General features: G+C 41.4%; 1 protein-coding gene across 1 annotated transcript in view; it reads left to right on the top strand.

Moving 5' to 3' along the window:
- NPC1 (NPC intracellular cholesterol transporter 1) overlaps window positions 1–16,477 on the top strand; it is a 44,123-nt gene that overhangs the window by 11,362 nt on the left and 16,284 nt on the right. The window contains exons 3-10 of the mRNA XM_081150205.1: window positions 735–841; window positions 3,279–3,454; window positions 7,195–7,362; window positions 7,938–8,187; window positions 9,325–9,398; window positions 9,972–10,342; window positions 11,442–11,668; window positions 14,098–14,198. Coding sequence (XP_081006331.1) covers window positions 735–841; window positions 3,279–3,454; window positions 7,195–7,362; window positions 7,938–8,187; window positions 9,325–9,398; window positions 9,972–10,342; window positions 11,442–11,668; window positions 14,098–14,198 — 1,474 coding nt within the window. The remainder of the gene's footprint in view (window positions 1–734; window positions 842–3,278; window positions 3,455–7,194; window positions 7,363–7,937; window positions 8,188–9,324; window positions 9,399–9,971; window positions 10,343–11,441; window positions 11,669–14,097; window positions 14,199–16,477) is intronic.

A 16,477-nucleotide genomic window follows, 5' to 3' on the forward strand; every position in this document is an offset into this window, starting at 1 on the left:
TTTCTCATTAGCAGGTTACTATTTAGGGACTGACCTTGGTACCTCAGATATGCTTTTTGCAGCTTCTTCAAAATATATTAGAAGTCAGCCTTTTTTGGTTCCTACATTTCAGGACTTGAATGGAGTAGGTTGCCAAGTGGCTGTGACTCCTTTGTCCTCTGTTCATTTCAGTAATTCCTTTGTTTTCCCCCAAGAGCTTGTGAACTTTGGCTGCTACCAGTATTCTGTTTCCTGTTGTCTCTTTTACCATCCCTGATACACAGGGATATTAGAAAAGAATTGGGAAAATCAAGGTGAAAAGACTAGTTTTAGAGGCTTAAGTAATCTAAAATCAAGTTGACAGAGTAGCAGGTCTCCTCCGAAATGTCATTGCTCCTTTCATTAGAATTAGTAAAGGTGTTGACTTTCCCTGAAGTGACTAATGGAAATGTGCAGTCGATAGTGTTCTGGTTGAACTTAAGCAGAAACACAAAAAAGGTAAAATGATTGGGTCAAGGGAGGAGAGTGAACTTCCAAATAAGAAAAAAAATAAATATGTCTCTACTTTTGTGAATCCCTAGTTTAGAAATAGTAAATTGATAGCCTTTTAAAAGAATTCTGCAATAATTTTGCAAATAGGTGTCTTATCCTTGTGTACTAAAAAGGATTATGTGAATAAAATAGTCTGTTTCATTGAGTAATGTTTGTCCTTATTAACTATGCTACTGTGATATTCATGCTTTTTCACCCAAAAGGAACTCTGTCCAGGATTCTTCTTTGACAACGTCAGCCTTTGTTGTGATGTTCAGCAGCTTCAGACACTGAAAGACAACCTGCAGCTGCCGCTACAGTTTCTGTCCAGGTAGGTTGACTGCCAGGCAAACAGAAAAAATGGGTTTTAGGTATAGCATGTCCTTGAATAACATCATTTCATTCAACGTCGTTTTGTTATAACATTGCTGAGATGCTGTAGGAACTTAGCTGGTTTATATCAGTTATTCTATGGTAAAATTGGTTTCATTGTATGTGGTTTCATTTAAAGTCATAGAGCCTAAAGATGACATTGAGTGAGGCCTTAGTATACTTACTAACCAGTAACATTCTGATTTCCTTTAAAATTTTTGTTTTATTTTAAGAAAGCAATCTTATGACTTCTCAGAAATAATGAATACTTACTGATAAAGTAATCATTATGAGATTTATTTTTCTTCCTAGTTACATTCAGAGTTGATACTTTGTTTTCCTCTGAGATGTCTTCACCTCAAAGGACTCTGCACTGTGGACTAGGTCCTTTCACACTTGAGCCTCTTTACGCCAAGGGTGGTTCTCAGGTCTCTGACTCAAGACCCTCATCTGTGGAATCCTCTGCGTCGCCTCCCTCTCTCCACCTCCCCTGGTTTGCACATGGTTCTCTCTTCCTGTGGCAACGTGATGTGCTAGAGTCCCACTCCTTAGTAGAGCTGGCCTTTGGTAACTGTTAACAAGATTGTTCTGGCAGAGTTGGCTGGTTTTGTCAAAATTAGTTTGCTGTCCAATCTGTTCTCTATGACCAGGGCAGTGAAAGGGTTATGTAATAGATGTTCTTATCTAAACTTACGCAGCAATTCTCAAATGTGCAAAAGGACAGGCTGATGGTGGTTTTTAGAACAGCACATTGTGATTCCTTTCTAAATTTTTCACATTTAAGCCCCCTGATAAGGGCGGATGAAAAGGACCTATGACAAGGGGGAAATGCTTTTCTGTGCAGATATTACTACAGGTATCACTTCAGGTGACAGGGCCCAAGTTGGTGTCCACTGAGGAATCTCTGCTTCTTCCTAGAAGTTTAAATTGCCAGTATAGTGTGGGAAACAATCCCTAAATTGTCCTTTCAGGATGACATGCAATATAATAGATCAAAAGTTAAGAATCTAATTGGGCCAGCATATCCTGTAGAAGGCTAGTGGATGTTGATGGAGCCAGATTGGAGCCATCATTCAGTCAAAATACATTTCTTTAGCACCTGCTCTAGGTGAGGCATAACCAAGTTTTCTCCATGTTGTCAGAGGTACCAAAGCTTTATCCATTGTAGCAAATAATGAGAAGCTAATACATGGAATATCATGCAGCTGTCAAATTGATGATTGTGAAGATTAAATGTAGTAACATGGAAGGAGGTTTGTAACTCATGGATAGTGATAGAAAACTGTGCACTCCAAGAGTGATTTTTGTTGTAAATGGTGTCATTGTCATTCCTGTTATTGTCACAGGGAAGCACCAGATTCCTGAAAGAGAGTTAGTGTGTGTGTGTCTGCTCCTTTACTATACCAGAGGCTTTGAAGATTGGAACCACACCTTCCTCGTTCTATGTTCCAAGTGGTCACCTGGATGGGATCAGAGCAGTCTTGATCGGCTGTGTTGCAAAAACACAGGTCTAATGAAGCAATAGTTTTTGCAGATAGTTGTGAATGAAAGAGGAGAAAGTTCTTTTGCTTCATAACTAGTCAACATTCCGAGCTTAAACTTTGAACCTGAAGGACAGCAGACAGCTTGTGGTTCTCCTGAAAACCCAAGTGCTGCTGAAATGCTTGCTGCCAGAGACCACCACTGCTGTTCTTTTTATCTCTTCGAGTCACAGGAAATCCTCTTGTGTTTAGAAAGGGCCCCAGGGATTATCTGAGGCTTGGAAGAGAGGCCTTAGTAGGTTATAAGATGAGCGTTCTATTGTGTAACTCTCATCCCCCCCACTTCTTTTCATAATCAGAGTTGTCACCGTAATGCTTCTAAGTTCCTTTAGCTTCAAGTCAAAGAAAACATTTCTCTAAATTATAAAGTGCAGCCCTGGCCAGTGTTTCTCAGTGGTTAGAGCATTGGCCTGCCCACCGAAGGGTGGTGGGTTCGATTCCTGGTCAAGGGCACGTACCTCAGTTGCAGGTTAGATCCCAGCTTCAGTCGGGGCTCATGTGGGAGGCAAGCAATTGATGTCCCTCTCTCACATCAATGTTTCTTTCTTCCTCCTTCCTCCCTTCCACTCTCTTAAAAACAAAATAAATTAATAAATTATAAAGTGCAGAATACAAAGAAGCATTTTGCTCTTTTTGAAATTACATCTGGACAACATAAATGTAGTCATTAGGGAATTTTTAGAGAGGTGTCTTTATTTTGAGGCTGTAGGTTTAGAATTGCTGGGTTTAATGTGTCCTCATGGTAATTCATTTGTCATTTTACAAAAAATTTTAAATATGCTTTGTCTATTTTAAATCATTGTTTTGTTGGCCTTATCTGTGACATCATACAAAATATGGTTACTTTTTCTTTAGATGTCCATCCTGTTTTTATAACCTAATGAACCTATTTTGTGAGCTGACATGTAGCCCTCGACAAAGTCAGTTTCTGAATGTTACAGAAACTGAAGATTATGTTGATCCTGTTACAAACCTGACGAAAACAAACGTAAAAGAATTACAGTATTATGTTGGAGAGAGTTTTGCCAATGGTGAGTAAACTTTTAATTATTTCTCTTTTACAGTTGCTATCAGGGCAGTGGATCAAGTTGTTCCTTTTTGTTGTCCTGTCAACTCTGTGAAAGTGACAATTTTTAGTTCCATTGGCCATGAAATGCAAGTTGTTGTTTTGCTTCTATCCTATGACTTGAACTACAACCTATAAAATAGTCTCCTTAAAGAGGAGACTTGCTTTAACTCCTTCCTAGCTATAAGCTCCCACATGGGAATTTTTAGTACATGCAAGTCTATGTCTATACATTTTAGAAACCAGTGGAACTGGTTCTACTGAATTGTGTAACTTTATGAATTGCTGCAATACTACCATAAGAGAAAAGATTTATAAATGATTCATATCTAGAGCAATCAGTGAAATGTAGATTAAAACAGTAAGCTACTATTTGATACATAAGATTGTCACAAATTATAAAATTAGTCAATTCCAAATATTGGTGAGGATGTAGAGCAATAGGAATGCCATTAACTTGGTGCAAGTGTTTGAAAACCATTTGAAAAACAGTTTTGCAATTCCTGGCAAAGTTGAAGATAAATGTACCCTCATTCCAAAATTCTACTTATAGATGGCTGCCTTAGGGCAACTCTTAGAGCATTTAAACAGGGAGAGCCATATAAGAACGTTTGTTGTAGCATTTCTGTGATCATGAAAAATTGAAGACATTAAGAGAATGAGAAGACAAGCCCAGATTGGGAAAAAATATTTGCAAAAGATGTATTTCATAAGGACTATTACCCAAAATATGTGCAGAACTTAAAACTCAACAGTAAGAAAGAGAACAACACGATTGAAAAATGGATGAAAGACCTGAACAGACACCTTACCAAAGAAGATATATGGGTAGCAAATGAGAATGTGAAAGGTTCAACATCATATGCCATTAGGGAATTCCAAATTAAAATCACAATAAGGTGTGACTACACACTTATTTAATGGCCCAAATCTACAACACTGATGATGCCAAATGCTGGCGAGCATGAGCCACGGGAGCCTCTCCTGCATCACTGGTGGGAATGCAGAATAGCACAGCCACATTGGAAAACAGTTGGGTAATTTCTTAGAAAACTAAAAATACCCTTACATACAAACCAGCAGTCATTTTTCTTGGTATTTACTTAGAAGAGTCGAAAACGTATATCCACACAAAAACCTGCACATGGATGTTTAAAGAAGCTATATCCATAACTACCAAAACATGGAAGCAACCAAGATATTCTTTAGTAGATAAATGTTTTAAACTGTGGCATATCCAGACAATGGAATGTTATCACTAAAAAAGAAGAGCTGTCAATCTATGAAGACATGGGAGAATCTTAGATTCATATTGCTAAGTGAAAGAAGCCAATCTGAAAAGGCTACATACTGTATGATTCCAATTGTAATGACACTGGAAAAGTCAAACTATGGAGACTGTAAAAAGCTCAGTGGTTGCCAGAGGTTGGGGGAGAGAGAGATGAATAGGAAGAGTGTAGGGGATCCTTAAGGCACTGAAACTTTGATACTATAATGGTGGATATGTGTAATTACACCTTTGCCAAGACTCATAGAATTTACAACACCTAGAGTGAACCCTGGTTTAAACTCTGGACTTTGGGTGATAATGATGTGTCAGTGTGTAGATTCATCAGTTGTACCAAATGTTCCACTTTGGTGCTATTGATAGTAAGGAGGTTGTGCTTGTGTGGAGGCAGAGATTATATGGGAATTCTGTACTCTCTGCTTGATTTTACTGTGAACCTACAACTGCTCTAAGTAATAAAGTCCATTTTTTAGAAAAAGAAAACAAAAATCAGAGACACTAATGCTAATTAAGAAAATGAATAATATATTGGAGAATGGTTGTAGTTTATAATGAAATATTTAAAACTGTTCAAATCAATGAGAGTTATGGCAGGCACATGAATGACTTTAAAAATATTGACTGAAGCCTGGCAAGTGTGGCTCAGTTGGTTGAGCATCGCCCCATACACCAAGAGCTCAACCAGTTAGATTCCTGGTCAAGGCACATGCCTGGGTTGTGGGCTTGTCCCCCAATAGGGGGTGTGCAGGAGGCCGCCAATAGATGTTTCCCTCTCATAAGTATTTCTGTCTCCCCCTCTCCATTTCTCTCTAGAGTGTAAAATGTCAATAAAAAAACATTAAAAAAAATATTTACTGAAAATAAGTTATAGAATATATATGTAGTATGTTGTTTATATTAAACAGTACTACATATTTATGGATATAATATATCTTAAAAGTGCGCAAACATGCATGGGAAAGATAAACATCAAATTCAGGATTGTGGTCACCCTAAGGAAGGGAGGATGGTCATAGGGAGGGATATTAGGGGGCTTCAATTGTATCTGTAGTCTATGGGGGTTTTTTTAATGTTGAGGTAAATGTTGTAAAATAGTAAGATTGATGTAGTGGGGTGGTGAGTAAATGGGAATTGTATTCTCCATATTTTTTGTATGCTTGAAATATTTAATAAAATAAAAACCTGAGAACAAAATGGTAAGCTGGAAGATGTGATGAAATTACCCAGGAAACAGCATAGAATTATAAAGGTCATTAAAGAGGTGACATGTGGGATATAGTGAGGAGCTCCAGAAAAAGACAAGAGAGAGAGTTGAGGACAGATACTAAGCAAAAGGATAATGCCTGAGGATTTTCCAGAATAGATGAGCATCAGCCCAAGGACCGAAGGGTCTCAGGTTCGATTTTCAGTCAAGGGCACATACCTAGGTTGCCATTCAAAGGCTCAGTCCCCGACCCTGGTCAGGGAGCATGTGGGAGGCAACCAGTTGATGATGTCTCTCACGTGCGTGTTTCTCTCTCTCTCCCTCTCTCTCTTGCTCTCGCTCTCTTCCTCTCCCCCTCCTCCCTCCCTTCCACTCTCTAAAAATCAATGGAAAAATATTCGCAGGTGAGGATTAAAAAAAAAAAAAGCAAGTACAAAAAGTACTAATTACTTCAAAAGAATAACAATTGGAGATTTTTAATTTTTTTTTACCAGCAATGATAGAGGCCAGAAGGCATTGGAATAATCACGGTTCTAAAGAAAATAACTATCACTCTAGCTAAACTGTTTCAAAAGTGAGGGTAAAACGCAATGACTTTATAGGTATCTCCTTAAAGTGTAGGAGAAGATCCTGGGAAGTTTCTCACAAGCAGGGGACCCAATAATAATATAGGACGCGCTATTTCTACTTCCTTATGTACAAAGTGCATGGACGTTGCCCTTATTTAGTGTGCTGTCTTTATGTGTACTAAAATAAAACCAAAACCAGCAGAAGTGTGTTCATTCCCCCATGAGTTCTGCCTTAAAACCAATTCCATCTGTAAGTTCCCTTAATTCTCTAGCCGTATAGTTTCCTGCTGCAGGAGTTTCCTGGAACCAGCTTTATTGACTGAAGAGGCACTGAGGTTCTTAGCTTCTCCTCAGCCTTACTCTGCTCTTCCGTACCTTAGGGATAATACTTCTCCAAGATACTGTGAGCTAGATAGATGATGTGGCTTTTCCTGTCTATTTTTTGTTTGTTGTTTGGAATCTGGCCTCGTAAGTGCGATAAGCTGGTTTCAGGGACAATCTCCATTTCCACCCTTGGTGTTTACCGTGGCCGGTCCCGTCCCTAACTTCTGATTGCGGTTCATGTATGAGAAGGTTTTGTGCACTCTCGCCCAGTGAATTAAAGCAGTGTGGTGTTTCAGCCTTACCCCTTCTTCCTCTGCTAGCGATGTACAATGCCTGCAGGGATGTGGAGGCCCCCTCCAGTAATGACAAAGCCCTGGGGCTCCTGTGTGGGAAGGAGGCCGAAGCCTGCAATGCCACCAACTGGATCGAGTACATGTTCAACAAGGACAACGGCCAGGCACCTTTCACCATCATACCCATTTTTTCAGGTAGGCTGAAAGACTCCCCAGGTGGGTGTATTTATGATGCTTCTTTAAAGCCCAGGAACCTTAAACTGCAACAGGTAGCTAGCTCCTGGAATGTCCCTCCAATGAGAGTGGTAAGTAGAGCATTTATCCTGCCCCTGATTAATTTAGGGTCTGGGAATGGGAATGGAGGAAGGAGAAGAACTGCCTTTGGGTATAGCTACATAATTGAAAGAGCGATCTGGTTTTTTATTTAAAAAATGAAAAGCCAAAAATCATTACAAAAGCCTTTTCAGGAGCTCTGCAGTAGTATTAGACTAGCTCCTCAATGGAAATGAGACACGAGTGAAGCTTTACCTTGGAAAAGGGTATACTTGCATCTCAGTGACAAAAATCTATGCTCAGAGTTATTGAGGCAACTTAATATTTTATAGGACTAAGCAGCAAAACATAATTTGATCAAGCAGAAATCTCCAGTCCTTCACATTCCAGGCACGTTAAATATTTCAGTGTGCTTACCATTGGATTTAAATGTAATTTAATACAGACTTTGTAGTGTTTTTTAATTGAGATATTCATCAACACAATCCTTGCTGCAGATCTCCCAGCCCATGGGATGGAGCCCATGAACAATGCCACGAAGGACTGTGCCGAGTCTGTGGATGAGGTCACTGGGCCCTGCAGCTGCCAAGACTGCTCCGCCGTTTGTGGCCCCAAGCCCCAGCCGCCACCCCCTCCTATTCCCTGGAGAATCTTTGGCTTGGACGCCATGTATGTCATCATGTGGACCACCTACATGGCCTTTTTGCTCCTGCTTTTTGGAGCATTTTTTGCCATGTGGTGCTATAGGTAAGTGCTTTTCTTTGTCCTTCAGAGTAAGAAAAGCAAAATTACCCACGTTGCACTTCCAGCTTTCACTTGGCAGACCTTGGTTAATTAGAACAGGATGCAGTTATCTGCATTAAAACCATTCCATGAGTTGCTTATGTCCTGCAACTAAACAATCAAGGCCTGTTCAGACATTGAAACCCTTGAAGCTGGTTTCATTGATTTATCCAAAATGATGTGTGAATTAAAGCACTGTGCAGTAACCACCCATTGTTGGACAGAAAGTCTTAGGAGACAAATATGATTCAAATCTATTTAAACACAATACTATAGTCCCTTTAGATATTTGCGTCTTGATTTAGGACAGTTTATTTTATTTTAAAATAATTTCAGACTTAGCAAAAAGGCATAAAAATAGTAGAGTGTATATATATACACATATATGTATGTATATATATCTCCTTATCCAGCTTCCCCCAATGTTACAACTTATATAACCCATAGTATGTAATTATCAAGACCATGAAAATGATAGTGTATAATATTGTTAGCTAAGCTACAGATAGTAGTAAAATTTCACCAGTTTCCCCTCTAATGCCCTTTTCTTTATCAGGACCCCATACTGCATTCACTTTTTGTGTTTTTATTAGTCTCCTCTAATCTATGACAGGTAGTTCCTCAGTCCTTCCATTTCTTTTATGGCCTTGACCCTTTTGATGAGTACTGGTCAGTTATTTTGAAGAATGCCCCTTGATTCAGCTTTATCTGATATATCCTCATGATTAGGTTGAGGTTATGGGTTTTTGAGCAGGAATAGCACAGAAGTGATGTTGCATCTTTCTCAGTAGATCCTACCAGGGGGCACATGATGTCTGCATGTCTCATTACTGGTCATGTTAACCTTAATCGCTTGGTTAAGATGGTGTCTTCAAGGTTTCTTGACTGTAAAGTTACTATTTCTCTTTGTAGTTGATGAATATCTTAGGGGAGATACGTTGAGACTATGCAAACACTTTGTGAAGTTAGAGGAAAGAAGGTGACAGGGAAGAAGAAAATGGGATGAGGAAGGAGGCTTTTAAAGGTGTCATGGGGATGTCAGAAGAATAGCCTTGTTATGTTGAAACCCACTGATATTACTTAAATGCTTTTATTTTTCAGAAAATGGTATTTTGTCTCCGAGTACACCCCCATTGATAGCAATATAGCTTTCCCTATAAATGCCAGTGACAAAGGTAGGCACTTTTGTACTCAAATAGAAGGGTTAGGATTATGTTGGCGTGGGTGTTCATTTCCTCAACAAATGTTTACATACCTATTCTGGGAGAGACACCGTGCTAGTGCTGAGGACACAGTTCTGATCAAGACAGACGGGTCCTTGCCCTTGTGCACTGACAACCGAATTGGGTGGCGGGTCGGAACCAAGTAATTAACGACAGCAATAGATAATGATGGACTGGGATAGACTGTGGAGGCGCTAACCTAGCAGCCTGAGAGCAGGAGTAGCAGGAGAGGTTGAAGGGAACTGCTTTGGACAGAGCACCCAGAGAGCTTTGCCTTTCAGGGGCTTATATGTGAGCATCAGTCCTGTGGGGTGGAGGTTGGCAGTCATTGTGGGCAGACAGGAGGGGTGGCTTCTAGAGCAGATAGGTAGCTGAGGGCTGGGGGTCAGGGGGTAGGGTAGAGGGGAGTCACATTCCCAGTGCAGACAGGATTCCCCCAGGTGAAGTAGCTAATGCTTTCCCTGTTCCAACTTTCAGTGGCTCGGCTCTTAACCTTCACCTTCTCTTCCTCTCCTGCTCTTCCAGGGGAGGCATTCTGCTGCGACCAGCTTGGTGCAGCATTCGAGGGCTGTTTGAGGCAGCTCTTCACACAGTGGGGCTCCTTCTGTGTCCGAAACCCCGGCTGTGTCATTTTCTTCTCCCTGGCCTTCATTGCTGCGTGTTCTTCAGGCCTGGTGTTTGTCCAAGTCACAACCAATCCAGTCGACCTCTGGTCAGCCCCCAGCAGCCAGGCGCGCCTGGAGAAAGAGTACTTTGACACCCACTTTGGGCCTTTCTTCCGCACGGAGCAGCTCATCATCCAGGCCCCCTACACCAACACAAGCACTTACGAGCCGTACCCCTCAGGATCTGACGTGCCCTTTGGACCTCCTCTTGACATAGAGATTTTGCACCAGGTAATCTGCTTTTTGCAGAAATCAATTCCAGGGAGCACAGTGGTTGGCTGGCTTTTACATGTTCACCAGTTCTACTGGGTGTGAGTTTGGGGCTCAGTGTAGTGGTATATTTTTAAAAATCTTAATGGTAAAAGTAAAGTGAATTTTCAAGAAAGAGTGACAGGTGTTGAACTTGAAAAATCTGCCATAAGCCACTTTTGTATTTACTGCCTCTGGTACTTCCAATACAGAGATGAGCATTTCTGTATTGGAGCAGAATGTATTTATAATTAGCTTTAGGAACCTGTGAGGTTTTTTCCTTGGTAATTGAAAAGTAACATTCTAGAACCCAAAGGACTGAATCCTCTTGTGCCGTCCTGGGGACTGAGGGAGGAGCTATGGGTCACTGCTGATCTACCTGCAGAAGTGAAGGATCATTGCCTGCATTTGGGACAAGATCCATCCTGTTCTCCCCATCACACTTGCCCTGGAGAAAAGTATCTGTGAATAAACTGCATCCCACTTCTTTTTTAATGAGTGGTTGCACAATAGCATGGTTTTTCCTTTAAATGTTGGAAAGTTGGATGTCTTAAAAAACATCAGAGTGGTTCCAAGACTTGAATAGAACCTTTTCCCTCCAGTGACTGCCAACTTGTTACAGAAGGTGCACAGCAGTTATTTACCTCCAGGAGTGTATTCTTTATTAGAAAATATGGGAACATACATAAATAATCATAGTATGGAGCCAGGCAGCAGGTGGTATGTTGTTGGTGCGGGGAATGTCAGGAAGATAAGGAAAATTGCCCCAGCCTCCCCTCTGGCCCTGCTGGTCACAGCTGGAGAAGGGTGCGAGGGGAGATGTTCACGCGTTCTGCGCTGAGATCAGGCCTGGTAATGGTGTCACCTCCCCATCTTTCTGGATGCCTCTAAATATGGTCACCATCCCAGTTTGTTGTCCTCTAAGACTAGGCCTTTTTGTCATCAGATACGTACCATAGTGTGCCTTACTCCTCTCCCTGTCTTAGGAAGGATTTTCCCCAAATACTCTGTATGTTCTGGCCCCTCAGGGCAGTAATGGTGAGTCAGAATCTGAGCCAGTTTCTGGATTTGTATCTTTTAGGTTCTTGACTTACAAATAGCCATCGAAAACCTTACTGCGTCTTACAACAATGAGACCGTGACACTTCAAGACATCTGTTTGGCCCCTCTCTCGCCATATAACAAGAACTGCACCATTATGAGTGTGTTAAATTACTTCCAGAACAGCCACTCCGTGCTGGACCACAAAATAGGGGACGACTTCTTTGTGTATGCGGATTACCACACGCACTTTCTGTACTGTGTACGGTACGTGGCTGGGCGGTTACTCATTCATCCCCCAGTATTTGAGCACTTGCTGTTGCTACACACTGTTGTAGGTACCAGAGACCCAGCAGTGAGCAAATGTTCTAGCGGAGGGAGACAGATGATGAACAGACAGCTATGTCCTCTAATGCCAGGTAGATATGGGTGCTATGGAGAACGTAAAACCAGGCTGGAAGATAGAGGGCAGCGCGGTTGCCTGCTTTGGATGGAGTGGAGTCCTGCTCAAAGGGAAAGGAAAGGAGGGAGCCTGTGACTGTCAGAGGAAAAAGTGTTCCCAGTAGCCATCAGCAAGTACAAAGGCCCTGGTGTGGAGCTTTTGTGATGTATAATCGAGGAACAGAAGGTCCCTCTCAGCCTTTCCTTCATGCCTGGATTGATAACATAGTTTCATCTATCACACCACCCTGAGTTTCTTGAGCTGGTTTCTCACAAAAATAAATACCTACAGTGAGTTTTCTTGTCTTTTAAATACAAATTTATATTATGACATTGAAGTATTTTTAAAACGTGCATGTCCCCTTGTGGAGTGTGGGGCAGGATTGGTGTGCTGGTTTAGATTGGGAGCAGGGAGGCTGCTTCCTGAAGGAGACATGTCTAGCTGGGCAGAGTGTGTTTATAGTTCAGTTAGTCACAGAGAAGCTGTGCTTGGCTACCTGTGACGCCCTGCCCTTTGGCCTGACCTGGCCTGGAGACACTTGTTCGGTCAGTCAGACAGTCACCATGGCTATTTCTTCATCATTGGAAATTATTGTTTGTCACCTTTGAGTGCACTGCTTAACTAACCACATCTCGAGAATTGAGCACACTGACTCCTGGTCTGGTTTGTTGACCTTAAGTTCTATTTTTGGTGCTAGAATATGACATTTTAGGGGGTTGAGCTGTGTATACTCTATTTCACGGAGGTCACCTCTAAAAACATCCCATAAAACAAAAAGCGTATGCCCCAATACCCTAAGCCAGTATTTTCCACAGGATAGATGGTATAAAGGAGCCATGGGCAGGTTGAAAAAAATTAATATTATATAATTTCTATATTTAAAGAAAAAACAACCACTTGCTGTTGTGCAAAATAGAAGTCAACAAAATTTTTTGGTTGGGGGGATGCATGAGACATGTTTTATCTAAGTGGGGCAGGTTCAGCTAGGTGTCAGCAGCTCCTGTCCTGTGTGTCAGGGATCTGTGCTTGGTGTGTGGCTACACTTTGTGTCTCCAGCTCTCACCCCCTCCTCACCCTCCAACGTTTCCTGGGCTTTTCCCCCTGACTGCCCAGACCTACTTCTTTCCCTTGTATTATGTAACAGCATTAACATCTACCAGTTCGTTAACTCAAACTTGAGGCTCTTTCCCTGAATTCTTCCTCATGTAATTTTTGTGATTTTAATCTCTGGATGAGCTCTCAAATCCATGATGTGGAGGCAGTGTCAGGCTGTGGGATGAAGGGACTCAGCTTCTGGCTGCAACCCTGTAGCCTGTTTGCCCCAAGCAGGTGACCTGACCTCTGAGGCCTGATTCCATCATCCCTTGGCTCTCAAGGGTGGTGGTTCAGGTTGTATTCAAGAACTTCAAGTGCCCAGCACAGTTCTGGCTTATGATCTGTCCTGAAATGCTGGTTCCCTCTCCATGGCTCATCTGTCTTCACTGCACTCCAGGTTGTCCCTTGCCTGGGCCATTGCACAAACCTCCTGACCGGTCTCCCCGTTTCCTCTTTCTTCGCCACTTGCAGACCTTCTTCCACTTTGCCACGGGAGTTATCTTTGTAAAGCAGCCCATGGCCCCCTTTCCCCAGGTCCCTATTCCCCAGTGTCTACCGGATGAAAAATTCCAACTACTTAGCATGGCACGTAATCCTTTTTTCATCATCTGTCACTTTCTAGGCCCATCTCCTCTCTCAGAAGTCCCCCGTCAAGGGTACCCCATGCTCTAGACACAGGACTTTTTGTTTCTCAAACCGTCACCCTCTTGCTCTCTCCTCTCTCATATGCCTGTTCTCCCCCTCCCTCCCCCATAGTTGCAGTTGCATGGAGCACCCTCACTTCTCCCTCCCAGGTGAATTCTCCCTTGTCCTTAGAGTCCTGCTTCTGTACATGTCTCCTCTTTTAGGTGACAGTTTTCCCCTGTATTAGCTGTTCCCTCTGTGTGCCAGGCACCGAGTGATGGGAGTTACATCGTGCTATATTTGCCTGCCTCTCACTCGGTGACTCCGAGCTTCCAAAGGCAAGTGCTGAACTATATTGTGTGATTCACCTAAGGAACCTCAGGACCCACGTTATGCTTAGAATATGTAAATATTTTGTTGAATAAATGAGTGAAAAATAGTATAGCCTGATTAACTGTTAGTTGTATAAACGTTTAGGTCTCTGATGTCTTGAGGCTGGTTCTAATTGGGAGCTGTCTTCTAAACTTCTTGGCAGGGCTCCTGCCTCTCTGAATGATACCAGCTTGCTCCACGATCCTTGTCTGGGGACGTTTGGTGGACCAGTGTTCCCGTGGCTTGTGTTAGGAGGCTATGATGGTAAGTGAGGGAACCTTTTGATTTTCCTATGAGATTAAGTAGTCTTGATTCTCTTATTAACAGTCAAGTGGTAATCATAAAGGTTTTATAAATTGAGCATTCTTATTTCCTATCTCTTAAATCCAAAATATAATATCTCCTGTGGGTTTGTTTGTTTTCTGGATTTAAAAAAAGTGGACAGTGTTAGCCATTTTTTAGGTCACACTTTAGGAAGCTGTGAAAAGTTAAAGACATATCCCCAGAATAATGTAATTGTGAACATCACGTAATATATTGTGCAGCTTCAGGGAGTTCCCAAAACCCTAGAAGTTCGTCTGTAGATCCCCTACGGAATCTGTGGACCTCAGGTTAAGAACATCTGTATCGGGAAAGAGATACTGTGTAAGGTGGGGAAAAAGAAAGTTGATGGATTTTTTTTTTTCTTCTAAACCAATTGGCTAAGAATTCTGACACTTTCATGGTAGAAGGAGCAGTTGGCTTGCTCTTTGCTGGTTCCTGTAACACCATGGGACAGATTGTACTAGGTACAATGGGCTCTGATTCACGTGGCCGCTTTGGCATCTGAAGCCTAATTACAGGCATCTCTGCAGGTCTTTCTCCACCCTAATGAGGAGGCCAAATAAATGTTTTCTTTAGAAGTTGTGATCTGTATTTAAATTTTACTCTGCCTCGTATAATAAAATGCCATTTCTCATTGGTGGGGGAAAGATGGTGGCACCAACTTGCTAGTTGCAGCCATAAAAATTAAGTTTGATCTCTGCCTTATTCCTTCCACCAAAATAAATTCCAGATGGATCAAAGATTGAAATGTAAGAAGTGAAACTATTAAAGGACTAGGAGGAAATACAGGAGGAATTTTTTAAAATAATATTTATTTACTTATTTATTTTTAAATATATCTTTATTGATTTCAGAGAGAGGAGAGGAGAGGGATAGAGAGATAGAAACATCAATGATGAGTCATTGATCAGCTGCCTCCTGCACGCCCCCGACTGGGGATTGAGCCTGCAACCTGGCCATGTGCCCTGACCGGGAATCGAACCCTGATCGCCTGGATCCTGGGTTGATGCTCAACCGCTGAGCCACACCCGGCCAGGCTAAAAATAATTTTTAAATGGAGAAGGCATTTCTAGCAAGATAAAACTCAGAAGCCACAAAAGGAAAGACTGATGAATCTGACTACATGGGAATTTTAAATTCCTATGTGAAGAACAAACTTCATAAAGTTAAAAAAAAAAAAGAAACAAAGTGGAGGAAAAAAATAGTACACATAACAGCGTTTCTTTAATACATAAAGAGCTCTTGTAAAGAAAAGAAAAGGTCAACCACCCAGAAGAAAAGTGGGTGAGCCATCTGAAAGTTAACAGAAGAAGAAATACAAGGAGCTTTTCATTATATAGGAAAAAATGCTTAACCTCTCCCCTGATTAGTGAAATCCACTTCACTTCAGTGTTTCTACCTAATAGATTAGCAAAGATCTAAGAGTTCAGTAAACCTGGGATGAGTGAAAGCATAGGGAAGCTACTACGTGGGTGGAACTGTAAATTGGTTACTAGAATATAAGCTCCAGGAAAAGGCAGGGATTTTTATCACTTTTGCTCAGTGATGTATCCATGGCACTTAAATACTGCCTGGCACAAAAGTGGTCTCAGTAAATATTTTGTTGAATGAAAAATAGGGTAGCCTTTTTGGTGGGCATTGTGGGAGAATCTATCAAAATTAGAAATGCCCAAACTTTTTGATACAGTGATTGTACTTATAAGAATTGATTCTACAAGTATGTATCTTACACATTAAAAATATAAGATTATTCCTTGTAGTGATATTGTTTCTAATTTTAAAAATTGTGAAAATATCCATCAATGGGAGCTAGGTTAAATTATACTAGAAAATATTATGCAGCAGAGAAAAGAATGAGGAAGCTCTTTATGTACTGGAATGAGTCACAAGACAAATTTAAAAGCGTAATGTGCAGAGCAGTACGTCACTCTTTGTATAAAAGGGAAGGAAAAGGGAAGAATACATGCATTCGCTTATGCGTCTGTGGAGCGTCTCCGGGAAGAGTCACGGGCAGTCTCGGGGTGGCGAGGGCTAAGAGAATGGCAACGGTACTGAGAAAGGAGAGAAACTTTTCGCTGAACGCCTTTCTGCTCCGAAATTTTTACCATGCAAGTGCTGTGTAATTAAAAAAAAAACTTTTCCTGATAACCTGAGCCTACTTCCGATAGAGAATCCTTTTTATTCATTAACTGAACTGTATAGACACTATTTAAGTGAAC

This window comes from Miniopterus schreibersii, assembly GCF_964146895.1.
Source record: "Miniopterus schreibersii genome assembly, chromosome: 10".
Lineage (NCBI taxonomy): Eukaryota > Metazoa > Chordata > Mammalia > Chiroptera > Miniopteridae > Miniopterus > Miniopterus schreibersii.